General features: G+C 46.8%; 2 protein-coding genes across 2 annotated transcripts in view; one reads left to right on the forward strand and one right to left on the reverse strand.

Moving 5' to 3' along the window:
- LOC143299582 (carbonic anhydrase-related protein 10-like) overlaps positions 1 to 27,500 on the reverse strand; it is a 250,871-nt gene that overhangs the window by 69,780 nt on the left and 153,591 nt on the right. The window lies entirely within an intron of this gene.
- Positions 6,868 to 24,962, forward strand: LOC143299681 (uncharacterized). The gene is made up of 6 exons (XM_076613027.1): positions 6,868 to 8,095; positions 10,237 to 10,485; positions 11,367 to 11,478; positions 14,736 to 14,927; positions 22,129 to 22,305; positions 23,547 to 24,962. The coding sequence occupies exons 1-6, from the start codon at positions 8,045 to 8,047 to the stop codon at positions 24,551 to 24,553; spliced, it is 1,788 nt and encodes a 595-aa protein (XP_076469142.1). The 5' UTR covers positions 6,868 to 8,044; the 3' UTR covers positions 24,554 to 24,962.

The following is a 27,500-nucleotide window of genomic DNA, read 5'->3' on the forward strand; positions in this document are numbered from 1 at the left end:
CAACACACACACACACACACAAAAAAAGAAGAAGAAGAAGAAGAAGAACACCCAAAGACTCCTGAAGAAGGCAGTATCATCAGTGATTATCAGGTAACTAGTTCACACGAACATCACAAAGACTGCTTCACAAAATCCGTGACCGAATTATCAGGTATCACTTCACCGTGAAATGCCTCTCGTGTTGACAGATATCCTAAACCACTGACACAAGACATCCCACGGTGCCGGCAGCCAGTGTGATTTCTGCGGCATCAAAAACGAAAGGTCAGTGTCTCCAAGTTCGCTACACCCACACACGGTGATATGTGATAGTAGGAAAGAAAATCAGCAAGAAAAACCGAGAAAGAAATGGATAAGGAGAGAGAGAGAGAGAGAGAGAGAGAGTGTGTGTGTGTCCTAACGTTAATTCCTTAGACGCAGGACCATTCCTAACGTTAAATCCACAGACTCAGGACCATTCCTAACGTTAAATCCACAGACTCAGGACCATTCCTAACGCTAAATCTACAGACTAAAGACCATTCCTAACGTTAAATCCACAGACTCAGGACCATTCCTAACGTTAAATCCACAGACACAGGACCATTCCTAACGTTAAATCCACAGACTCAGGACCATTCCTAACGCTAAATCTACAGACTACAGACCATTCCTAACGTTAAATCCACAGACTCAGGACCATTCCTAACGTTAAATCCACAGACCCAGGACCATTCCTAACTCTAAAACCACAGACTACAGACCATTCCTAACGCTAAATCCACACACTCAGGACCATTCCTAACGCTAAATCTACAGACTTATGAACTTTCTTAACGCCACAGACTTAGGACCATACTTCACGCTAATTCCACAGACTTTGTGTACCACAGTTCCTTACGCTACGCAAACATAGCACTGCTAAGACAAGCTCATGCAGCTCAGCCCTGCACACGGATGGCAGCTGCCTGTCACTGGTGCAGCCTGTCAGGCTGTGATGATGGCCTGGTAAGTGGAAAAAACAAAACAAAAAGCCAACGACCAAGAACATGACAGCCCTGTCATTCTTCAAAGTGACTGCTCTCCGCTCCTTTCTCTCTCTGTGTGTGTGTGTGTGTGTGTGTGTGTGTGTGTGTGTGCAGATGTGTGTGTGTGTGTGTGTGTGTGTGTGTGTGTGTGTGTGTGTGTGCAGGATGAAAATCTGATCATGTCGTGATTGCGGGATAGGCGGCGGAGAGCGAGGGGAGGGGAGGGGAGGGGAGGGGGGTGGGTGGGCGGGAGGTGTGAATGAATGGGGAGGTGGAAGGGGATGGGGGGGGGGGAGGGAAAGACAAGAGACGAAGACAGAACTGTAGACTCGAACAGCCGGACAGAAAGTAGGCCACAGAGAGAGAGAGAGAGAGAGAGAGAGAGAGAGAGAGAGACAGACAGACAGACAGACAGACAGAGACAGAGAGAGCGAAAGGGGAGAGAGAGACAGAGACACAGAGAGAGCGAAAGGGGAGAGAGAGACAGAGACACAGAGAGAGAGAGGGAGAGAGAGCGAAAGGGGAGAGAGAGAGACAGAGAGAGAGAGAGAGCGCGAAAGGGGGACAGAGAGAGAAAAAAAAAGAGCGAGAGGCGAGACAGACAGAGACAGAGGATGTTCGTTCTTAACTGGACGTGATATGAGACGACCATGGGCTGTGTGTGTGTGTGTGTGTGTGTGTGTGTGTGTGGTGTGTGCAGAATGTGTGTGTGTGCGCAGATGTGTGTATGTGTGTGCAGATATGTGTGTGTGTGTGCAGATGTGTGTGTGTGTGTGTGTGCAGATGTGTGTGTGTGTGTGTGTGTGAGGGTGAGGGGTACCAGCAGGGGTGGGGGGAGGGAGAGGACAACCAGATCAGTGCCGGCTGCACGAACTCAAGCCAAGTTGATATCAAAGACATGCCGCTGATCGTTCAGTGAGGCGAAGAAAGAACGGGGCCAGAGAGACAGAGACAGCCAGAGACAGAGACAGAGACAGAAACAGACTGAGAGAAAAAAAAACAACAACCGCACTTAGAGAGAGAGAGACAGAGAGGTTTGGAGGGAGAGAGAGAGAGAGAAAAGAGAGACAGAGAGAGACACAGACAAGTACGTGCAGAGAAAGTCTGAGAGAGAGAGAGAGAGAGAGAGAGAGAGAGAGAGAGAGAGAGAGAGCAAAACGGGAGACAAAGAAAGATGAAAGAGAATAGAGACAGAAACAGATGAGAGAGAGAGAGAGAGAAAGAGAGAGAGAGCAAAAGGGGAGACAGAGACAGATGAGAGAGAGAGAGAGACAGAAACAGATGAGAGAGAGAGAGAGAAAGAGAGAGAGCAAAGCGGGAGACAGAGACAGATGAGAGAGAGAGGGGGAAAGAGAGCGAGAGAGCTGAAGGGGAGACAAGCCAGATAAGAGAGAGAGACAGAGACAGAAACAGAGAGAGAGAGAGAGAGAGAGAGGCAGAGACAGAGATATATATATATAGCAGGAGCAGAGGGTTTGAAAAGAAGGAGTGGTAACAAAGCCCGGCAAGATGAAAGATGAAACGTGAGGCAATCGCATCATGCAGTGCTGTGAGCCGACAGCCAAAGAAAAAAAAAAAGACAACTTAGGTTTTAAAACAGGTTAAAAAAAAACATGTACAACTTACAGACTCTCTCTCTCTCTCTCTCTCTCTCACACACACATACACCCACCCATACACCCCCCCCCCCACACACACACACACTGTTGCAGTTTCCATAAGCGTCAAATGCTTGCGGGGACTGAACCATGTACATCACACACATTTATCATCCCCGTAGTTCTAGTGTTCCTTTCCTGCGCTTCCTGCCACCACCTTCCATATCCCCCCCCCCCCTGCCGTCTGTATTGTATTGTATTGTATTGTATAACGATACGCTGTATTCCATTGCACTGAACTACATTGTATTGCATTGTATCGTATTGTAATGCATTGTATTGTATCGTATCGGATTGTATTGTAATGTATTGTATCGTGTCGTATCGTATTGTAATGCATTGTGTTGTATTGTATCGTATTGTAATGCACTGTATCGTATTGTATAACAATACAATGTATTCCATTGCACTGTATTGTATTATAATGCATTGTATTGTATTGTATTAGATTGTATCGTAATGCATTGTATTGTAATGCATTGTATTGTATTGTAATGAAAACAATACACTGTATTCCATTGTACTGTATTGTATTGTAATGCACTGTATTGTAGTGTAGTGTAGTGTAGTGTAGTGTACTGCATCGTATCGTATCGTATCGTACTGTATTGTATTGTATTGTATTGTAATGTATTGTATTGCACCTTATTGTGTTGTACTGTACTGCATTGCATTACATTTTGTCACAACATTGCTCTGTATTGTACTGTAATGCATTGTATTGTCTTTAATCATATCGTATCGTATTGTAATGCATTGTATTGTATTGTAATGAAAACAATACACTGTATTCCATTGTACTGTATTGTATTGTAATACATTGTATTGTATTGTATTGTATTGTAGTGTAGTGTAGTGTATCGTATCGTATCGTATCGTATTGTATTGTACTGTATTGCATTGCATTACATTTTGTCACAGCAGATTTCTCTGCGTTCAAATTCGGGCAGCTCTCCCCGTGGAGTTCGCATCGCCATAGTGCAGTGCCACCCATATTTCTTCTTCTTCTTCTTTTTTTTCTTTTTTTTTTTTTTTTTTACCCCTCTCTGCAAGTGTGATTGTTTTACTGTCAAAGTGGATTTTTCCACAGAATTTTTACCAAGGAATTACACTCTTGTTGCTGCGGTGGGTCATCAATCTACGCGTGCTTGGACTTCGGGTTTGTCGTATCATCAGAAAGACTAGCACCCAGACCACCAACTCAAGGTCCAGTGGTGGAGTGTTGGAGGTGTGGAGGGTAGGGGATGGGGTTGGGGGATTAGAGAGAAAGACAGACAACTATGCACTTTGACATTTTATTGCCGTCAACTGCAAAGTTCTCATGTCAAGGGGATGTACGTGTGTGGGTTTTGTTGTTGTTGTTTTTTCTCAAACGAAACCGTGTCAAATTACAGATATAATACCACAGAACTGAATAAAGAAATAAATGCATCAAGACCGAACTGAAACGTTCATCGAATGGTCACGAACGTAATATAGTGTTAAGTTCAGGGGGTGGAGAGCGAGAGCGAGCGAGCGAGCGAGCGAGAGAGAGAATACGAAATGGTTTATTCAGATTTAGGCTTAAGCCCCTAATTGAAGGGGTGTCATATATCAATCCCACAGTCAAGAGAGAGGAAAAGAGAGAGAGAGAGAGAGACAGACAGACAGGGGCAGAGAGAAAGAGATAGAGAGGAAAGAGAGAGAGGGAGACAGACAGAGACAGAGAGACACAGAGACCTGTCGACACTTCCTTTCCTAACGGGAAGCATTACCACCAAGCACATTCGGACCCTCCTGCCCCAACTAACCCTCCCCCCCCCCGGCCCCCCCGCGCCCTCGCCCCCCCCCCCCCCGGCCCCCCAATCCATCATGCCCCTCTGCCCCCACCCCCCCCCCTCACCCCCCCCGAGGTAGTTGCCTCCGTCACAGGTACAGACAGACAGATAAAGGCAAGACAAGTCAGTCAACAAGGGGCCAGACACCCAGTCCTCACACAAAACCTGAAAACAAATGACCATCGTCGTATCTTGAAGACTTCTCCCTCCCGTCATCGGGGAAGTGCAATGCTGTGTTCTGCACTGTCCCTCCACTTGCCCTCCATGGTGTTCCGCTGCTGTGGCTGTTCTCTCTTCCAAGTCTGGCTTGGGGGGTGGAGGGGGTGTGGGGGTGGGGGGCGTGGGGGGTTGGTGCGTGGTGGTGGTAGTAGCGTGTGTGTGTGTGTGTGTGTGTGTGAGCGGAGGGGGCTGGGGGGGTTTGGTGTTGGTGTTGGTGCTGGTGGTGTTGGTGTCTATAGGAGGGGCTGGGGGGTGAATGGATGGTGGTTTTGGTGGTGTTGGTGTTGCTGGTGTTGGTGTTGGTGATGGTGTTGGTGGTATTGGTGATGGTGGTGTTGGTGTTGCTGATGGTCGTGTTGGTGTTGGTGGTGTTGGTGTTGGTGGTGTTGGTGATGGTGGTGTTGGTGTTGCTGGTGTTGGTGTTGCTGATGGTCGTGTTGGTGTTGCTGGTGTTGGTGTTGCTGATGGTCGTGTTGGTGTTGGTGTTGTTGGTGTTGGTGTTGCTGATGCTCGTGTTGGTGTTGGTGTTGTTGGTGTTGGTGTTGCTGATGCTCGTGTTGGTGTTGTTGGTGTTGGTGATGGTGGTATTGGTGGTGTTGGTGTTGGTGGTGTTGGTGTTGTTGTTGGTGTTGGTGTTGTTGATGGTGTGTGTGTGTGTGTGTGTGTGTGTGTGTTTGTGTGCGTGCGTGCGTGTGCACGCGCGCGAACGTGTGTGGATAGTGTGCGTGGATTGTTTTCTTTGCGAAACGCATTTCTTTCTGATCCAAGCGGCATTTGCTTGACAATGTTGTATCGTTTAATGACATTTGGAAATATTCCACTGCATTTTTTTTTTGTAGGCGAGCATAATATATGAACGCACTGGATGTTTGTTTTGTTTTTGGGGTTTGATGTGATTAACATCACTTGCGCTTTTAACTCTCTCCATACGAACGGCGAAAGAGACGACGTTAACACCGTTTCACCCCAATTACCATCATCAAAACATTGCAAGCGGAACGCTCTTATACTGAAGAGGTGAATGTTGACAAAGAATACCACAGTTCTGACGAGACGGAAGCTAAAGGTTGAGTCATTCAGACACCCACTGGGCATCCGATGGGGTCTGTGTAGAGGAGAAGAGAGGACTGGCCGTACTGAGTGAGTTAAACTGGGTCGTGCGAAGCGCTTTGAGCAGCATCTGTCCCGGACGTCCCGCCGTGCGAAAGCTTTGTATTATCATTACTATGATTGAATGACAGGAAACAACGAACAGGAAGAAAAGCTACACGCGTGAACGGTGCACTACAACTAACTATACAGCAATTTCACTTTGCGAGGCAAGCACTGAGGTACTGATGACCAACGAATACAAAAATATAATCTTCCTCCTTTTTTTTTTTTTTGTCTTTCTGATCGAGGTCTTATAGATCATAACACAATCAATGGTTTCATTCATTGTACAAATGGAGCTTGAGTCACACACATTATACATACATACACACACATATATATATGTGTGTGTGTGTGCGTGCGTTCGTGCGTGCGTGCGTGTGTGTGTGTGTGTGTGTGTGCGCGCGCGCGTGTGTGTGTACACGCATGTCTCTCTCTCTCTCTCTCTCTCTCTCTCTCTCAGACACACCCATATTATAAATGGGTTCCTCAAACTATCACTTTTAACCTGTACGGTATGCTTCGATCTTTTTCTCCCCCCCCCCTCCCACCCCCCCCCCCCCCCCCCCCCTCCAACTTTGTTTTTTTTTTTAGTCTTTTTTATTCTGTGTTAACATTTTACACGCTAAAGTTTGGATGAAGGCAAAACCACATGGGACTATACTGATGTATGCGTACGCCGTGGAAAAGCATATTCCGTCCTTGTTTCTGTTTACAGCTATGACGTTAAGGTGCACGAGTACTTTGTGGTTGTCATGGTAGGGGAAGGAGATGGGGGGCGGAGGGGGGAAGGGGGGGGAGGGAGGGGCCACAAGACAGAGACACACAGACAGTCAGAGAGAGAGAGAGAGATAGACCGGCATTATAGTAGACACACAGAGAAGCTGCGCTGTTCCAATACATGATGAATGGCTTAGCCAGTCGGATGACACGATAAACCGTGTGCAGAATGCACTCAGCGCAAGCGTTTGGGAACTTTGAAGTACTGAAGGAGTTAAGGGCCGAAACGCTTTTCTCTGAAGACCTTGTATTGTCCAGCTATCCTTAGAGTTTCTTATAACAATAGATGGTTTTTATTCGTATAACTACTCCTTCTTGTTTTCTTTTTGCATGGGTACGTATGACAAAAATAAACTGAAAAAAAAAAACCCCAACAACTTCATGATCAAAAAGAAGAAGGCCTTGGCACGAGCAAAGTGTCACAAAATCGAGTATACAAACTTGGTGGTGAAGCAGGAAACAGAAACTTGCAAAATACGGGAGAGGCGGGCGCGGCAACACAGATCCCATTGTTTGCCCCCAGGTCCGTGTTGTTACAGGCTCGATTCAAAGGGGAGATAACTGTTCTCGGAAGGGTTGCACACAGAAGGCGGATGACCAGTGTAGTGAGAGGGACGGACCTCGGCCACTTCTTCTCCTTCTTCGTTCGTGGGCTGCAACAGCCACGTCCACTCGTATGTACACAAGTGGGCTTCTTACGTGTATGACCGTTTTTACGCCGCCGTGTAGGCAGCCATACTCCGGTGACAGTGACAGCTGTGTGTAGCCTGTGGGTTCTTCATCACTCGTGCACATATTTGGACCTAATTTAACTGAACCATCGTTTCTTCTTCTTTTTTTTTTCTTTGTTTTGAATTGTTTTGTTTTTTTATACCAACCAGTTCGTTGAACGCAAACGAGGAAAATATGTTTAACTCTCTCCATACGAACGGCGAAAGAGACGACGTTAACAGCGTTTCACCCCAATTACCATCATCAAAATATTACAAGCGGAAGGCTCTTACACTGAAGAGGTGAATGTTGACAAAGAATACCACAATTCTGACGACGGAAGCTAAAGGTTGGGTCATAGAGACACCCACTGGACATCCGAGGGGCCTGTGTAGAGGAGAAGAGAGGACTGGCCGTACTGAGTGAGTTAAGAGATAGAAGTGACGATGGAAACTGGCGACAGTGGGATTCAAACCCGTCCGCTCAGATTCTCTCGCTTCCCAGACGGACGCTTTACCACGAGGCCAACACTCCACTGAAAGCTTGTTTGTCTAGTTACGCTGAAGGATAAAACCACTTGTCGAGTTGTGACGAAAGTCATCTCACCCCTGTCTCGCTGGCAGACTCGCAGAAAGAGGGACTAGCAGAGTCTTCATTACCCTCATACAAAAAGAAACAGACCAAGGGGATTACCAACATGGCTGCTGCCGGGAATTCTGGTTGCGGTAAACCGGGACCTACGCCTATGGTAAGTGCTTTGTTTTGGGGGTCCGATATGGCCTTTTTTTTCTTTCTTTTTTCTTTTGTGTGTGTGTGTGTGTGTGTGTGTGTGTGTGTGTGTGTGTGTGTGTGTGTGTGTGTACAAGCACCAATGGTATGGTGTGCGCGTGTTTGTGTTTACATGCGTGCATGTTTGCACGTGTCTTTGTGCATGCGCACGCACGTGCCCGTACCCCCCACTCACCTGTGTCATCGTGCTCTGACGACGGAGAAAGATTATTTGATTATTCATTGATCTGGTCATTGATTTATTTGTTTTGCTTTGTTTGATCGCGTTTACCTTGATTTCAATGGAAAAAAAAATTATAATGATAATACATAATCAATACAGAAAAAGACGTGCTGATCAGCTCTGAATGGAATCTTGATTTTTATTAATGAGACGTAAAATCTGCGCAGTTCAGCGCTCGCTCTCTCTCTCTCTCTCTCTCTCTCTCTCTCTCTCTCTCTCTCTCGTTAAGGTAGAGATATATTAATCATAACCATACCCGAAATTACGAAGATAATCATGAGTAATATCTAGTTCAGTGTGTCCAAACCATGAAATACACATTGATAAACTGTATGTTGCTATATGAGTGGATGGTCGAGTTTCACGGCATTATTCCAATTTTATTTTTATTTTTATATGAATGTTTGGGTTTGAAGTACTGTGAAAAGATTGTGAGAGTGTGTTGTATCCAGAAGTAAGACTTTGATACTGCTGAAACGAGCAGAATATGTTCTGCAATACCTATAATTTTGAACAAAGTATCCCTTTGACCCCCACCCCCCTAACAGACCATTACCAGTAATGACAATAGAGTGTCTGTCTGTCTGTCTGCCTGTCTCTCTGGACCTTGCATTTGGAATGAACTTCCTCTTTCGCTTTGTCAGGTCTCCGCACTCGGCTCTTTCAAGTCTGGCCTTAAAACCCACCTCTTCACAAGATAGCCTTCCTCCCCTGCCTCTTCCTTGTCTTCGGTTTCTTCAGTTTTAGAGTTATGCATGCGTATGAATGACTGGTGTGAAAGCGCTTAGATTTGTCCCTGCACAAGATTCAGCGCTATATAAATATTATTATTATTATTATTATTATTATTATTATCTCACTCAGATGATTTTGCACCCACAGAAAACGAAGTACATGTTGACTGCAACCAGACGGAAGCGTCAAACTCTTGCATCTGATTCCTCCATTCTTTACATAAATGGCAAAATCATTGAAGGAGTCGATAATCACAAGGTTCTTGGGGGTAATACTTGACTTGGTCTGATCACATAACAATGTTATGCGAAACTTTCTAAAAAGGTATATCAACTTTCTAAAATAAAAAAATTGTTTTGAAAATTTACATACTCGAAAAATATTTTTCCACGCCTGCATTGAATCTTGTATAAACTGTGCTTACACTGTTTGGGATTTAGCGAGTGACAATAATCCTAAATCCACCCCTAAGTCTTCATAGGCATGCCCTAAAATTGGTTATTCTGAAACCTTCCTCTTTATCTGTTTATGATTGTATAGAACTTGACATATTGCCAATGAAATTAAAATTTAGATATAACGAAGCTGTATTTTACATAAATTACTGACACTGAAAAACACATTTTGTATTTTCTCTCTCTCCCCCTCTGTCTCTCTCTGTCTGTCTGTCTCTCTCTCCCCCACACACCTCTTCTGTCTCTCTCTCTCCCCACCCCCTCTCTCTTCGCCCCTCTCTCTGTCTGTCTCTCTCTCCCCTCTGTCTTTCTCTGTCTGTCTCTCTCTCCCCCTTTGTCTGTCTCTCTCTCCCCCTTTGTCTCTCTCTCTCTCCCCCTTTGTCTCTCTCTCTCCCCCCCACACCTCTTCTGTCTGTCTCTCTCTCCCCACCCCCTCTCTCTTCGCCCCTCTGTATGTCTGTCTGTCTCTCCCCCCACCACGTCTGTCTGTCTGTCTCTCTCCCTATCTCCCCTCTCTCCCCCCTCTGTCTCTCCTTCTCTCTCTCTCTCCCCCAACCCCTCTGTGTGTGTGTGTGTGTGTGTGTGTGTGTGTGTGTGTGTGTGTGTGTGTGTGTGTGTGTCCCCCACCCCCCTCTCTCTCTCCCCCTCTGTCTCACTCTCTCTCTCTCTCTCAATCCGACACAACAGACGTGCAAGAAAGGGAAGCCCCACAACAAGGTGTGCCGGCACCGGTCCAGAGAGAGACGTCACAACCTGTTTCTGACGCGGCGGGAAGAGATGAAGAAGGAGGAGGGGGAGGAGGAGGAGGAGGACCTCCTGACCGCCAGACAGCTCTTTGAAGGGGCCGCGGGGCCACTGCCACACCTCCTGGTCGTAGGCCTCGGCTACTACTTTCCTCGCTCCCACTCCCACCTGTTCCCGTACGAAAGCCAAAAGGTGAGTGGACAGTCGTGTGCTATATTGGGCTCTTTGCGGTTTGTTTTGGAACATGACGATGACGACGACGACGATGATATGAATACACAGCGCTTATCCTCCGCCGGAGACCCAAGCTCTAAGCGCTTTACAACTACCGAGTCATTTGCATAACAGGCAATTTATTTGATAATGGTCAGTGTCAAAGGCGAGCGTAGGGCATGGAGAGTTCTTGAGAACATGGAATGGAATAGTAACACGTTTTCTGGAGGGGAGGGGACGGGGACGGGAGGGGTGTGTGTAGAGAATAGGAGAAACGTGGAGGAACGTGAATGAAGAAGAAAGCGAAGAAGAAGAAGAAGAAGGCGAAGAAGAAGAAGAAGAAAAGGAGGAGGAGGAGGAGGAGAGAGAGAGAGGGGGGGGGGAGGAAACAAAGAACAGATAAAAGAGTAATAACGCGTTTACTGTGCAGAAAGAGAGGGACATGAAGAAAAAGAGAAAGGGAGAAAAGTGTATGCTAGAAGAAGAAGAAGGAAAAGAAAAAGAAAAAAGAGAAGGTGGAGGAGGAGGAGGAGAGCAAGAACAAGAAAAACGAGGAGAGGGAGAGAGAGAGAGACACAGAGAGAGAGACAGAGACACAGAGAGAGAGAGACAGAGACACACACACACAGAGAGAGAGAGAGAGAGAGAGAGAGAGAGAGAGAGATTAATAATTACGCATTTGCTGTAAAAAAAAAAAAAAAAAGAAGAGGAGACACGGACAGAAAGAGAAAGGAAAGAACATCGACGAAGAAGAAGAAGAAGAAGAAGAAGAGAGAGAGGGACAGAGACATGGACAGACAGACAGGGAGAGTCGAAGAACGAAGACAAAAGACGCATGGCCGTGCGATGTCTGTCCACAGATCCTGTTTGCCTACAAGCAGGACAGACAGTTCCGGGTTCTGTTCGTTGACTGCCATCGTCGCTCGCTCAGCCTACCCCTTCAGTCAGCACTGACGTTCCGCGTGGACGATGGTATGCCATATGAAGAGAGAGAGAGAGAGAGGAAGAGAGGGTAGGACGATGGTATGCTATGAAGAGAGTGGCTAGGACGATGGTATGCTATGAAGAGGGAGAGAGAGGGAGAGAGGGTAGGACGATGGTATGCTATGAAGAGAGAGAGAGAGGGAGAGAGGGTAGGACGATGGTATGCCATATGAAGAGAGAGAGAGAGGAAGAGAGGGTAGGACGATGGTATGCTATGAAGAGAGAGAGAGGAAGAGAGGGTAGAACGATGGTATGCTATGAAGAGAGTGGCTAGGACGATGGTATGCTATGAAGAGAGAGAGAGAGGAAGAGAGGGTAGGACGATGGTATGCTATGAAGAGAGAGAGAGGAAGAAAGGGTAGAACGATGGTATGCTATGAAGAGAGTGGCTAGGACGATGGTATGCTATGAAGAGAGTGGCTAGGACGATGGTATGCTATGAAGAGAGAGAGAGGAAGAGGAAGAGAGGGTAGGACGATGGTATGCTATGAAGAGAGAGATAGGAAGAGAGGGTAGGACGATGGTATGCTATGAAAAGAGAGGGTAGGACGATGGTATGCAATGAAGAGAGAGGAAGAGAGGGTAGGACAATGGTATGCTATTAAGAGAGAGAGCAAGAGAGGCTAGGGCGATGGTATGCTATGAAGAGAGAGGGCAAGAGAGGGTAGGACGATGGTATGCTATGAAGAGAGAGAGAGGAAGAAAGGGTAGGACGATGGTATGCTATGAAGAGAGAGAGAGAGGAAGAGAGGGTAGGACGATGGTATGCTGTGAAGAGAGAGAGAGAGGAAGAGAGGGTAGGACGATGGTATGCTGTGAAGAGAGAGAGAGAGAGGAAGAGAGGCTAGGACGATGGTATGCTATGAAGAGAGAGAGAGGAAGAGAGGCTAGGACGATGGTATGCTATGAAGAGAGTGGCTAGGACGATGGTATGCTATGAAGAGAGAGAGAGAGGAAGAGAGGCTAGGACGATGGTATGCTATGAAGAGAGAGAGAGGAAGAGAGGGTAGGGCGATGGTATGCTATGAAGAGAGAGAGGGAGAGAGAGTAGGACGATGGTATGCTATGAAGAGAGAGAGAGGAAGAAAGGGTAGAACGATGGTATGCTATTAAGAGAGAAAGCAAGAGAGGCTAGGTCGATGATATGCTATGAAGAGAGAGAGGGAGAGAGAGTAGGACGATGGTATGCTATGAAGAGAGAGAGAGGAAGAAAGGGTAGAACGATGGTATGCTATTAAGAGAGAAAGCAAGAGAGGCTAGGTCGATGATATGCTATGAAGAGAGAGGGCAAGAGAGGGTAGGACGATGGTATGCTATGAAGAGAGAGAGAGGAAGAAAGGGTAGAACGATGGTATGCTATGAAGAGAGTGGCTAGGACGATGGTATGCTATGAAGAGAGTGGCTAGGACGATGGTATGCTATGAAGAGAGAGAGAGGAAGAGGAAGAGAGGGTAGGACGATGGTATGCTATGAAGAGAGAGATAGGAAGAGAGGGTAGGACGATGGTATGCTATGAAAAGAGAGGGTAGGACGATGGTATGCAATGAAGAGAGAGGAAGAGAGGGTAGGACAATGGTATGCTATTAAGAGAGAGAGCAAGAGAGGCTAGGGCGATGGTATGCTATGAAGAGAGAGGGCAAGAGAGGGTAGGACGATGGTATGCTATGAAGAGAGAGAGAGGAAGAAAGGGTAGGACGATGGTATGCTATGAAGAGAGAGAGAGAGGAAGAGAGGGTAGGACGATGGTATGCTATGAAGAGAGAGAGAGAGGAAGAGAGGGTAGGACGATGGTATGCTGTGAAGAGAGAGAGAGAGAGGAAGAGAGGCTAGGACGATGGTATGCTATGAAGAGAGAGAGAGGAAGAGAGGCTAGGACGATGGTATGCTATGAAGAGAGTGGCTAGGACGATGGTATGCTATGAAGAGAGAGAGAGAGGAAGAGAGGCTAGGTCGATGGTATGCTATGAAGAGAGTGAGAAAGAGAGGGTAGGACGATGGTATGGTATGAAGAGAGAGAGGGAGAGAGAGTAGGACGATGGTATGCTATGAAGAGAGAGAGAGGAAGAAAGGGTAGAACGATGGTATGCTATTAAGAGAGAAAGCAAGAGAGGCTAGGTCGATGATATGCTATGAAGAGAGAGAGGGAGAGAGAGTAGGACGATGGTATGCTATGAAGAGAGAGAGAGGAAGAAAGGGTAGAACGATGGTATGCTATTAAGAGAGAAAGCAAGAGAGGCTAGGTCGATGATATGCTATGAAGAGAGAGGGCAAGAGAGGGTAGGACGATGGTATGCTATGAAGAGAGAGAGGGAGAGAGAGTAGGACGATGGTATGCTATGAAGAGAGAGAGGGAAGAGAGGGTAGAACGATGGTATGCTATTAAGAGAGAGAGAGAGGAAGAGAGGGTAGGACGATGGTATGCTATGAAGAGAGAGGCTAGTGTTGTAGTTGTTTGGGGTGGGTTCTATCTTCGATGCAGCGTTTTCCACAAGGGGGTAAGGAAGAACAAGAAGGGGAGGAAAAGGAATGAACACCTCACACAAGGTAGTTTTGCAAAGATTCTTCTCAAAAGAAGTTCCCGTTTGAACAAAAATTGATAATAATGACTGCTGTTGTTGTTGGGTCAGATTATCAGATCAAAGTGCCAAGTTTAGAGAATACAAAAAATATAAATATAACAGTAAATGCAGTTTGCATATAATTAGGCTTCATTTTTTATTTTTTTGTGCCCATCCCAGAGGTGCAATATTGTTTTAAACAAGATGACTGGAAAGAACTGAATTTTTCCTATTTTTATGCCTAATTTGGTGTCAACTGACAAAGTATTTGCAGAGAAAATGTCAATGTTAAAGTTTACCACGGACACACAGACACACACACACACACACAGACAACCGAACACCGGGTTAAAACATAGACTCACTTTGTTTACACAAGCGAGTCAAAAATCGTTCTAAAGAAGTACAAAGACGTGCAAAATAAATACTTTGATGATGATGATGATAATGATGAGGATGAGGATGATTTGTATTTGTATTTCTTTTGATCACAACAGATTTCTCTGTGTGAAATTCGGGCTGCTCTCCCCAGGGAGCGCCACACATTTCTTTTTCTTTTTTTTCTTTTTTTTGCATTTTTTTCCTGCGTGCAGTTTTATTTGTTTTCGCTATCGCCTAGTGATGATGATGAGGATGAACATGATGAGGATTCCCCTCGTGATGCACACAATACGCCTGTGCCACCAGGGACGGCAGAGGAACTGACCCTGTCCGAGCTGGTGTCCAAGCACTGCCTGCCGGTCAGACTGCGCTTCGCCCGACCTCACGAGCTGTTTTTTGTGATGGACAGGACGATCACAGGCCACGCCTCCTTTGAGCCCCTGCTGCTGACAGCGGTCTACGAGGAGCCTTTCTACTGGTGTTTGTCCATAAAGCCTTGTGAGTGAGCCTTTCTTCTGGTGTCTGTCCATAGAGCCCTGTGAGTTCTACTGGTGTCTGTCCATAGAATACTGTGAGTTGTACTGGTGTCTGTCCATAGAGCACTGTGCGTTTTACTGGTGTCTGTCCATAGAGCCCTGTGAGTTCTACTGGTGCCTGTCCATAGAGTACTGTGAGTTCTACAGGTGTCTGCATAGAGCCCTGTGAGTTCTACTGGTGCCTGTCCATAGAGCCCTGTCAGTTCTACTGGTGTCTGTCCATAGAGCCCTGTGAGTTCTACTGGTGCCTGTCCATAGAGCCCTGTGAGTTCTACTGGTGTCTGTCGATAGAATACTGTGAGTTCTACTGGTGTCTGTCCATAGAGCACTGTGCGTTCTACTGGTGTCTGTCCATAGAATACTGTGAGTTCTACTGGTGCCTGTCCATAGAGCACTGTGCGTTTTACTGGTGTCTGTCCATAGAGCCCTGTGAGTTCTACTGGTGCCTGTCCATAGAGCACTGTGAGTTCTACTGGTGTCTGTCTATAGAGCCCTGTGAGTTCTACTGGTGTCTGTCCATAGAATACTGTGAGTTCTACTGGTGCCTGTCCATAGAGCCCTGTGAGTTCTACGGGTGTCTGTCCATAGAATACTGTGAGTTCTACTGGTGCCTGTTCATAGAGCCCTATGAGTTGTACTGGTGTCTGTCCATAGAGCACTGTGAGTTGTACTGGTGTCTGTCCATAGAGCCCTGTGAGTTGTACTGGTGTCTGTCCATAGAGCACTGTGAGTTCTACTGGTGTCTGTCCATAGAGCACTGTGAGTTTTACCGGTGTCTGTCCATAGAGTAAGGTGAGTTGTACTGGTGTCTGTCCATAGAGCACTGTGAGTTGTACTCGTGTCTGTCTATAGAGCTCTGTAAGTTCTACTTGTGTCTGTCCATAGAGCACTGGGAGTTGTACTGGTGTCTGTATATAGAGCACTGTGAGTTCTACTGGTGTCTGTCCATAGAGCACTGTGAGTTCTACTGGTGTCTGTATATAGAGCACTGTGAGTGAGTTCTACTGGTGTCTGTCCATAGAGCACTGTGAGTTTTATTGGTATCTGTCCATACAGCACTGTGAGTTTTACCGGTGTCTGTCCATAGAGTAATGTGAGTGAGTTCTACTGGTGTCTGTCCATAGAGCACTGTGAGTTCTACTGGTGTCTGTATATAGAGCACTGTGAGTTCTACTGGTGTCTGTATATAGAGCACTGTGAGTGAGTTCTACTGGTGTCTGTCCATAGAGCACTGTGAGTTCTACTGGTGTCTGTCCATAGAGCACTGTGAGTGAGCTCTACTGGTGTCTGTCCATAGAGCACTGTGAGTTCTACTGGTGTCTGTCCATAGAGCACTGTGAGTTCTACTGGTGTCTGTCCATAGAGCACTGTGAGTTCTACTAGTGTCTGTCCATAGAGCACTGTGAGTGAGCTCTACTGGTGTCTGTCCATAGAGTACTGAGTTCTACTGGTGTCTGTCAATAGAGCACTGTGAGTGAGTTCTACTGGTGTCTGTCCATAGAGCACTGTGAGTTCTACTGGTGTCTGTCCATAGAGCACTGTGAGTGAGCTCTACTGGTGTCTGTCCATAGAGCACTGAGTTCTACTGGTGTCTGTCCATAGAGCACTGTGAGTGAGTTCTACTGGTGTCTGTCCATAGAGCACTGTGAGTGAGTTCTACTGGTGTCTGTCCATAGAGCACTGAGTTCTACTGGTGTCTGTCCATAGAGCACTGTGAGTGAGTTCTACTGGTGTCTGTCCATAGAGCACTGTGAGTGAGTTCTACTGGTGTCTGTCCATAGAGCACTGTGAGTGAGTTCTACCGGTGTCTGTCCATAGAGCACTGTGAGTGAGTTCTACTGGTGTCTGTCCATAGAGCACTGTGAGTGAGTTCTACTGGTGTCTGTCCATAGAGCACTGTGAGTGAGTTCTACCGGTGTCTGTCCATAGAGCACTGTGAGTGAGTTCTACCGGTGTCTGTCCATAGAGCACTGTGAGTGAGTTCTACTGGTGTCTGTCAATAGAGCACTGTGAGTGAGTTCTACTGGTGTCTGTCCATAGAGCACTGAGTTCTACTGGTGTCTGTCCATAGAGCACTGTGAGTTCTACTAGTGTCTGTCCATAGAGCACTGTGAGTGAGCTCTACTGGTGTCTGTCCATAGAGCACTGTGAGTTCTACTGGTGTCTGTCCATAGAGCACTGTGAGTTCTACTGGTGTCTGTCCATAGAGCACTGTGAGTTCTACTGGTGTCTGTCCATAGAGCACTGTGAGTGAGCTCTACTGGTGTCTGTCCATAGAGCACTGTGAGTTCTACTGGTGTCTGTCCATAGAGCACTGTGAGTTCTACTGGTGTCTGTCCATAGAGCACTGTGAGTTCTACTAGTGTCTGTCCATAGAGCACTGTGAGTTCTACTGGTGTCTGTCCATAGAGCACTGTGAGTTCTACTGGTGTCTGTCCATAGAGCACTGTGAGTTCTACTAGTGTCTGTCCATAGAGCACTGTGAGTTCTACTGGTGTCTGTCCATAGAGCACTGTGAGTTCTACTAGTGTCTGTCCATAGAGCACTGTGAGTTCTACTGGTGTCTGTCCATAGAGCACTGTGAGTTCTACTGGTGTCTGTCCATAGAGCACTGTGAGTTCTACTAGTGTCTGTCCATAGAGCACTGTGAGTTCTACCGGTGTCTGTCCATAGAGCACTGTGAGTGAGTTCTACTGGTGTCTGTCCATAGAGCACTGAGTTCTACTGGTGTCTGTCCATACAGCACTGTGAGTTTTACCGGTGTCTGTCCATAGAGCACTGTGAGTGAGTTCTACTGGTGTCTGTCCATAGAGCACTGAGTTCTACTGGTGTCTGTCCATAGAGCACTGAGTTCTACTGGTGTCTGTCCATAGAGCACTGAGTTCTACTGGTGTCTGTCCATAGAGCACTGAGTTCTACTGGTGTCTGTCCATAGAGCACTGAGTTCTACTGGTGTCTGTCCATAGAGCACTGTGAGTGAGTTCTACTGGTGTCTGTCCATAGAGCACTGTGAGTGAGTTCTACTGGTGTCTGTCCATAGAGCACTGTGAGTTCTACTGGTGTCTGTCAATAGAGCACTGTGAGTTCTTCTACTGGTGCCTGTCCATAGAGCACTGTGAGTGAGCTCTACTGGTGTCTGTCCATAGAGCACTGTGAGTTCTACTGGTGTCTGTCCATAGAGCACTGTGAGTGAGCTCTACAGGTGTCTGTCCATAGAGCACTGTGAGTGAGTTCTACTGGTGTCTGTCCATAGAGCACTGAGTTCTACTGGTGTCTGTCCATAGAGCACTGTGAGTTCTACTAGTGTCTGTCCATAGAGCACTGTGAGTGAGCTCTACTGGTGTCTGTCCATAGAGTACTGAGTTCTACTGGTGTCTGTCCATAGAGCACTGTGAGTGAGTTCTACTGGTGTCTGTCCATAGAGCACTGTGAGTTCTACTGGTGTCTGTCAATAGAGCACTGTGAGTGAGTTCTACTGGTGTCTGTCCATAGAGCACTGTGAGTTCTACTGGTGTCTGTCAATAGAGCACTGTGAGTTCTTCTACTGGTACCTGTCCATAGAGCACTGTGAGTGAGTTCTACTGGTGTCTGTCCATAGAGCACTGTGAGTTCTACTGGTGTCTGTCCATAGAGCACTGTGAGTTCTTCTACTGGTACCTGTCCATAGAGCACTGTGAGTGAGTTCTACTGGTGTCTGTCCATAGAGCACTGTGAGTTCTTCTACTGGTGTCTGTCCATAGAGCACTGTGAGTTCTTCTACTGGTGTCTGTCAATAGAGCACTGTGAGTGAGTTCTACTGGTGTCTGTCCATAGAGCACTGTGAGTGAGTTCTACTGGTGTCTGTCCATAGAGCACTGTGAGTGAGTTCTACTGGTGTCTGTCCATAGAGCACTGTGAGTGAGTTCTACTGGTGTCTGTCCATAGAGCACTGTGAGTTCTACTGGTGTCTGTCAATAGAGCACTGTGAGTGAGTTCTACTGGTGTCTGTCCATAGAGCACTGTGAGTGAGTTCTACTGGTGTCTGTCCATAGAGCACTGTGAGTGAGTTCTACTGGTGCCTGTCCATAGAGCACTGTGAGTGAGTTCTACTGGTGTCTGTCCATAGAGCACTGTGAGTTCTACTGGTGTCTGTCCATAGAGCACTGTGAGTGAGCTCTACTGGTGTCTGTCCATAGAGTACTGAGTTCTACTGGTGTCTGTCCATAGAGCACTGTGAGTGAGTTCTACTGGTGTCTGTCCATAGAGCACTGTGAGTTCTACTGGTGTCTGTCCATAGAGCACTGTGAGTGAGCTCTACTGGTGTCTGTCCATAGAGTACTGAGTTCTACTGGTGTCTGTCCATAGAGCACTGTGAGTGAGTTCTACTGGTGTCTGTCCATAGAGCACTGTGAGTTCTACTGGTGTCTGTCAATAGAGCACTGTGAGTGAGTTCTACTGGTGTCTGTCCATAGAGCACTGTGAGTTCTACTAGTGTCTGTCCATAGAGCACTGTGAGTGAGCTCTACTGGTGTCTGTCCATAGAGTACTGAGTTCTACTGGTGTCTGTCCATAGAGCACTGTGAGTGAGTTCTACTGGTGTCTGTCCATAGAGCACTGTGAGTTCTACTGGTGTCTGTCAATAGAGCACTGTGAGTGAGTTCTACTGGTGTCTGTCCATAGAGCACTGTGAGTGAGTTCTACTGGTGTCTGTCCATAGAGCACTGTGAGTGAGTTCTACTGGTGCCTGTCCATAGAGCACTGTGAGTGAGTTCTACTGGTGTCTGTCCATAGAGCACTGTGAGTTCTACTAGTGTCTGTCCATAGAGCACTGTGAGTGAGCTCTACTGGTGTCTGTCCATAGAGTACTGAGTTCTACTGGTGTCTGTCCATAGAGCACTGTGAGTGAGTTCTACTGGTGTCTGTCCATAGAGCACTGTGAGTTCTACTGGTGTCTGTCCATAGAGCACTGTGAGTGAGTTCTACTGGTGTCTGTCCATAGAGCACTGTGAGTTCTACTGGTGTCTGTCAATAGAGCACTGTGAGTGAGTTCTACTGGTGTCTGTCCATAGAGCACTGTGAGTGAGTTCTACAGGTGTCTGTCCATAGAGCACTGTGAGTGAGTTCTACTGGTGTCTGTCCATAGAGCACTGTGAGTGAGTTCTACTGGTGTCTGTCCATAGAGCACTGTGAGTTCTACTGGTGTCTGTCCATAGAGCACTGTGAGTGAGTTCTACTGGTGTCTGTCCATAGAGCACTGTGAGTGAGCTCTACTGGTGTCTGTCAATAGAGCACTGTGAGTGAGTTCTACTGGTGTCTGTCCATAGAGCACTGTGAGTGAGTTCTACTGGTGTCTGTCCATAGAGCACTGTGAGTTCTACTGGTGTCTGTCCATAGAGCACTGTGAGTGAGCTCTACAGGTGTCTGTCCATAGAGCACTGTGAGTGAGTTCTACTGGTGTCTGTCCATAGAGCACTGAGTTCTACTGGTGTCTGTCCATAGAGCACTGTGAGTTCTACTAGTGTCTGTCCATAGAGCACTGTGAGTGAGCTCTACTGGTGTCTGTCCATAGAGTACTGAGTTCTACTGGTGTCTGTCCATAGAGCACTGTGAGTGAGTTCTACTGGTGTCTGTCCATAGAGCACTGTGAGTTCTACTGGTGTCTGTCAATAGAGCACTGTGAGTGAGTTCTACTGGTGTCTGTCCATAGAGCACTGTGAGTGAGTTCTACTGGTGTCTGTCCATAGAGCACTGTGAGTTCTACTGGTGTCTGTCAATAGAGCACTGTGAGTTCTACTGGTGTCTGTCAATAGAGCACTGTGAGTGAGCTCTACTGGTGTCTGTCCATAGAGCACTGTGAGTGAGTTCTACTGGTGTCTGTCCATAGAGCACTGTGAGTGAGTTCTACTGGTGTCTGTCCATAGAGCACTGTGAGTTCTACTGGTGTCTGTCAATAGAGCACTGTGAGTTCTACTGGTGTCTGTCAATAGAGCACTGTGAGTGAGCTCTACTGGTGTCTGTCCATAGAGCACTGTGAGTTTTTCTACTGGTGCCTGTCCATAGAGCACTGTGAGTTCTACTGGTGTCTGTCAATAGAGCACTGTGAGTTCTACTGGTGTCTGTCAATAGAGCACTGTGAGTGAGTTCTACTGGTGTCTGTCAATAGAGCACTGTGAGTTTTTCTACTGGTGTCTGTCAATAGAGCACTGTGAGTGAGTTCTACTGGTGTCTGTCCATAGAGCACTGTGAGTTTTTCTACTGGTGCCTGTCCATAGAGCACTGTGAGTGAGCTCTACTGGTGTCTGTCCATAGAGCACTGTGAGTTCTACTGGTGTCTGTCAATAGAGCACTGTGAGTTTTTCTACTGGTGCCTGTCCATAGAGCACTGTGAGTGAGCTCTACTGGTGTCTGTCAATAGAGCACTGTGAGTGAGTTCTACTGGTGTCTGTCCAGAGCACTGTGAGTGAGCTCTACTGGTGTCTGTCCATAGAGCACTGTGAGTGAGTTCTACTGGTGTCTGTCCATAGAGCACTGAGTTCTACTGGTGTCTGTCCATAGAGCACTGTGAGTGAGTTCTACTGGTGTCTGTCCATAGAGCACTGTGAGTTCTACTGGTGTCTGTCCATAGAGCACTGTGAGTTCTACTAGTGTCTGTCCATAGAGCACTGTGAGTGAGCTCTACTGGTGTCTGTCCATACAGCACTGTGAGTTCTACTAGTGTCTGTCCATAGAGCACTGTATGTGAGTTCTACTGGTGTCTGTCAATAGAGCGCTGTGAGTGAGTTCTACTGGTGTCTGTCCATAGAGCACTGAGTTCTACTGGTGTCTGTCCATAGAGCACTGTGAGTGAGTTCTACTGGTGTCTGTCCATAGAGCACTGTGAGTTCTTCTACTGGTGTCTGTCAATAGAGCACTGTGAGTGAGTTCTACTGGTGTCTGTCCATAGAGCACTGTGAGTTCTACTGGTGTCTGTCCATAGAGCACTGTGAGTGAGCTCTACTGGTGTCTGTCCATAGAGCACTGTGAGTGAGTTCTACTGGTGTCTGTCCATAGAGCACTGTGAGTGAGTTCTACTGGTGTCTGTCCATAGAGCACTGTGATGCTAATGTCAGAAATAATACCCATGCTTCTTTTCTTACGTCAGGTCAGTATAACGGCCGCCACACGATGCTTTCTGCAATGTGCAGATGGCGGCATAGAAAACAAGTTAACAGTTCTTCCGAAAAACCTGCTGCGCGTAGGGTTTGCTCCCGTCACCGGCATCCGCGGGGCCTGGAATCCCTCCGCCAAGCTCAAAGAGTTCGTGAAAAGGTTCTCCAGCTTTGCCGAAACCATCCGCTCCAACGGAGACCCGTTCTTCCAAGGTCAGTCCTGGTGACTGCTGCTTTCACAATGTGTTGTGTTGTGTTGTGTTGTGACTGCATTGTGTTGTATTGCATTATATTGTAATCGTTTTGTGTCGTAATTGTATTGTATTGTATTGCAATTGCATTGTATTGTTATCGTTTTGTATTGTAACTTATTGTATTGTATTGTATTGCAATTGCAATTGCATTGTATTGTATTGTATTGCACTGCATTGTAATTGTATCGCATTATATTGCATTGCACTGTAACTGCATTACATTGTAATTACATTGCATTGATTTGCATTGCATTGTTAATTGTATTGCATTGTATTATGATTGCATTGTGATTTTATTGTCTTGCATGGCATCGTATTGTATTGCATTGTATTGTGTTGGGCAAGACACTCTGCACTATAATCAAATCCTAGCCCAGATAGTTGGGACAGCATTTGCCTCCTCTGCTGTTCTGATGGTCATTGTCGAACAAGACTGACTTTCATACATACTCCATTTATCAATAATAAAAACAGTACTGATGCAGATAATAGTTTGTCTCCCCCCCCCCACACACACACACACACCCACCCCTCCCCCCACCCCGCCCCCAGCCCCTCAACTCACAGGTGCACCGTTCAGAACTGTTCACCAGATTCCCACAGGTCAGTCGGTTGTGTTGTTAAAACCTATGTCCCTGCAAATGGTCTCCCGTCCATGATACTTGCACTGCAGTTTCTGGTGATAGTACTGCAGTCATACTCCCTACGACATTTATTTCTGCGGTAAATTGTATTCGCTGACGCGCCACCAGAGGCATTTCCTGATGTGAATAGTTTTCTTGTGTTTTTTTTTTTAAAGCATGAAATTGTGACACTGGTATACACTAATGTGGTAGCATCAAAATTAATGATGTGACCTTAACCTACAACGATGTTGTGACACCGACCTACAACGAACTGTAACGGATCTCCAGTTATGTAACATTAACCCGAAATGACGTGTAACGAACCTTCAGTTACGTAAAACTTACCAACGCTGACCTGAAACGAACCTTCAGTGACGTAAAACTTACCCACGCTGACGTGAAACGAACCTTCAGTGACGTAAAACTTACCCACGCTGACGTGAAACGAACCTTCAACGACGGAAAACTAACACACAATGACGCGAAACGAACCTCCTAATGACGATAACATCAACCCAAAACGATGTGAAAAACTGACCCTGTTCTCATCTCCCCTCCTACCCCTCACCACCAGACCTGGCCATCGTCAGCCGCGGTCCAACACCAGTGACGCAGGTGGAACCCTACATTGACGACCGGACCTTCATCTCAGTCCTGCACCAGTCGCAGACGGGCTCTTTCCCCCGCCTCCACATGAACGCCCCCTGCACCTCCTCCCCCAGACACCCGAAAAGCCCGGCTCACGGCGCGGGCCGAAGAGAGGCACCAGCACGCCGCAAGGAGGCGGAGGAGGAGGCGGAGGAGGAGGAGGAGGAGGAGGAGGAGGAGGAGGACTGCCAGGTTCCCAGAACCTGGCCGAGGAGAGGTCGTTCAAGACCACCGGTCTGCAACGACACGGTTTCCGCTGCTGTCCCCTCAAACCCCGGACTCCTTCCCGACTCCTGTACCCACAGTCCGCGCTTCCGCCGTCCTCCCGCGGGAGGAAGCCCATCCCCGCCTCCATTACCGCCTAGAAACTCGCTTCCGGACGACAGCGGACTGGGCAGCACAAATTCGGACGAAACGCGTCACGCCCTCTGGAAGCTGGCATCATCACCTGCATGTCCACGAGCCACGCGCCCGCCGCCGCCGCTCTCGACATCGACAGACAGCGACAATTCCGACTATTCGCGTCCCGGCGTCCAAGACAAGACGACGACACCTTCACGTGTCACTGCACGAGAGAATCACCCGCCGCGCGCCGCTGGAACAGCAACAAGAGACTGCCGGAGGGGCGACGACCCACAAGTATCCACACCCCCTACCCCTCCTCCTGCTCCTCCTCCTCTCCCTTCCCGACCGTGGAAGGAGACCCTGAGCGCGATGTCCGTGCACGACATAGCGGAGCGGCTGGAGCGGCTGGGGCTCCGGAAGTACCGGAAGAAGTTCTGCAGTGCCCGCATCGACGGCGTCCTGCTGCTGAAGCTGACGGAGGACACGCTAAGGGAGGAGTTCCAGATGCAGAACCTGGAGCTGCTCCGCCTGGGCGCCTTCGTCTCCGACGGACATATCCCCAGGCGGACGAAGACCAAGTCCACTTAGCGATTATGAAAATCCTGTCACATGCTTAGTTTAGCGTACCAAGACTCACCCCCTTTGAGTTTTAAGTTTCTCAAGGAGTTGTCACAGCGTTCTGATAAATCCATATACGCTACACCTCATCTTGTAGGCAGATGCCTGATCAGTAACATAACCCAATGCGCTTAGTTGAGTCTTGAATGCATGCATATAATTATTCGTGTACCTGTCAGAATGGAGTTGCTTGTTTGTTTGTGTTTTTTTTTGTTGTTGTTGTTTTTTCCCTGCAGAATGGAGTTCTACAGAATTTGTGCCAGAGGACAACACTCTCGTTGCCATGGGTTCTTTCTCCTCAGTGCGCTAAACGCGTGCTGCACACGGGACCCTCGGCTTATCGTCTCATCCGAATGACTGACAAGACCGCTCAGTCTGATTTTCCAGTCAGACATAGGGGGGGAAAAATGGGCGAGAGTAAGATTCGAACCCCAGACTAGACGGGCGCAATAGCCAAGTGGTTAAAGCGTTGGACTGGGGTGAGGGGGGGGGGGGGGGCGGCGGCGTCAGCGACAGAGATGGAAAGGAACAGACAGAGAGACATACAGTGAGAGACAGATAGAGAGACAGAGAAAGGGATACGGATACGGATACTTTATTCATGTATAGGCCATTGCCCCTCATGAAGGGGTACATACACATGAGCATGTAAGGAAAACAACCAGAAATAAGCGGTCATATCATCAAGAACAAACTTCAGTATTCTAAGACATCAGAGTTGATCGCAGTCTGAATGCTTTAAACAAATAAATTGACAAATTACGAATGGTCTGTTCATGCCGAGAAGCCATGAGTAATGCAGATCTATGCTGACTGGGAAATTTACAGAATTTGGAATGATATATACCTTGTTCTTAAGTCATGCAGGACAGGACAAGTTAGGACGAAATGTACTTCATTTTCTTCCTCCTTGTTGCAAAGTTTGCACCTCCGATCAGTTGCATTATGTATCCTATATCGGTAATAATGTACTGCAATTTCAGAAATACCAAGCCTGAATCTTGCCATTGAATACTTTAAGTGTCGATCTATGCTTAAAAGTAAATACGTTTTGACATCCGGTACGGTGCAGAATATTCTGTAAACATTAAATCTCTCGCTATTACTAACAAGAAAATCCCATTCCTGCCATCTGCATGCAACTACCCTTTCTTTAAACACTCTAAGAAATTCGTCAATACTCTCTACGCCTTGGTTTAACCAAACGCAACCAAATCTAAAGATATACAATTTACAGCGGATATTCGAAACCCAGTTTCTTTTGTCAGGTGCATCCAGATCGAGCAAGGTTCGATATGATTTGCGTCGTAATCTAGACTCGTGCATTCTCGTTAACTTAAACCAGTAACTAATACATCTTTTACATGAATCATATAAATAGGGTATCTGTTTGTTTCTCCATATACAAAATCGTTAGGTGTTTGCATTTCTACTCCTAAAAATCTCTTGAGCGCAAATAAATGTACTTTTTCACAAAGAAATGCTGCATTATCTAAGCCCCATATCTCAGCGCCATATTGTAACATGGGTTGAACTTGTGAATCAAATAACTTTGCAAGCGTATTCAGGGAATTATTTTTCAGCTTGTATAATTTCTGTAGAATACACAACAATGCGTTTTTGGCTCTACTAAGTCACCACATGCTGCCACAAAACTCAGTCTTGTAGTAAAATAAATTCCTAAATATTTGTATGCATTGACTACAGGCATAGATGATCCATTATAAATCCATCTTTTTCTGGCAGCTAAGTACCCCCCACCCCCACCCCCTTTCGGAAAACAATGATATTACTTTTATCTATGTTCACTTTTAAATGTAGTGCAGAGGCTGCACGAGACAAACTATTCAACTGCGTTTGTAAGCCGATAACGGTTTCAAACAATAAGGCAACATCATCAGCCAATAACAATAAAAACAACTCTAAATAGGCATGTGTGAATATTGCACCATGCTTTCCCTCTCTAATAATTTCTAATGCTAACTCGTTAATAAACAAAGAAAACAACACAGGACTACAGGCATCTCCTTGCTTCACGCCTCGGGTACAGTTAATGCAATCAGTCAATTTAGCCCTACATCTAATTCTTGCTTTGACACTGACATATATGCTAAGAATGCATTTATAAAGTTTACCTTTGACACCATTCTTCCAGAGTATATGCTACAGTAATTGTCTATCTACAGAATCAAAAGCCTTTTCGAAATCAATGAATGCAACATAAAATTTACTATTCAGACAGAACTGTTTCTGTATCAGTGCTAACAGCGTAAACATATGAGAGAGGGAGACACATAGAGAGGCCGTCAGACAGAGACAGAGAGATTGAAAGGAACAGACAGACAGACATACAGAGAGACAGAGAAAGACAGACAGACAGAGAGATAGAGAGAGGGGGTGGGGGTGCTTAAAAATAAAGTTTGTTTGTTTGTTGTTATTTGTTGTTTTTGTTGTTTTTTCTAAGGTTCTTCGTGCAAACCCCGTCGAACATAATTGCCACATGTCGGAGGGAGATGTTGAGTCGGTAGGGAGCGAGAGAAGAATAATAGGTGGAGGGGGGGGGGGGTGTGAAAGAGAAAGAGAGAAAAGGGGGTAAGGAAGAGGGAGAGAGATAAAGAGGTGGGGGTGTGGGGAACGGCGGGGTAGAGAGAGAGAGAGAGAGAGAGAGAGAAGGGAAGGACACAGAGAGAGGGAGGGATGGGAGGAGGGAGAGAAAGAAAGTGGGAGAGTGGGGGGAGGGAGAGAGAAGGGGAGACAGAGACAGAGACAGAGAGATAGAGAGGAGTGAAGATAGGGAGAGATACATAAACGGACAGGGAGATAGCAGAAAGAAGGGGAGGGTGTGGGTGGGGTGTGGGGTGTGGAGGTGGTATCAGTATCAGTATCAGTAGCTCAACGAGGCGTCACTGGGGTTCGG

This window comes from Babylonia areolata, chromosome 25 (genome assembly GCF_041734735.1).
Source record: "Babylonia areolata isolate BAREFJ2019XMU chromosome 25, ASM4173473v1, whole genome shotgun sequence".
In the NCBI taxonomy this organism is placed as follows: Eukaryota; Metazoa; Mollusca; class Gastropoda; order Neogastropoda; family Buccinidae; genus Babylonia; species Babylonia areolata.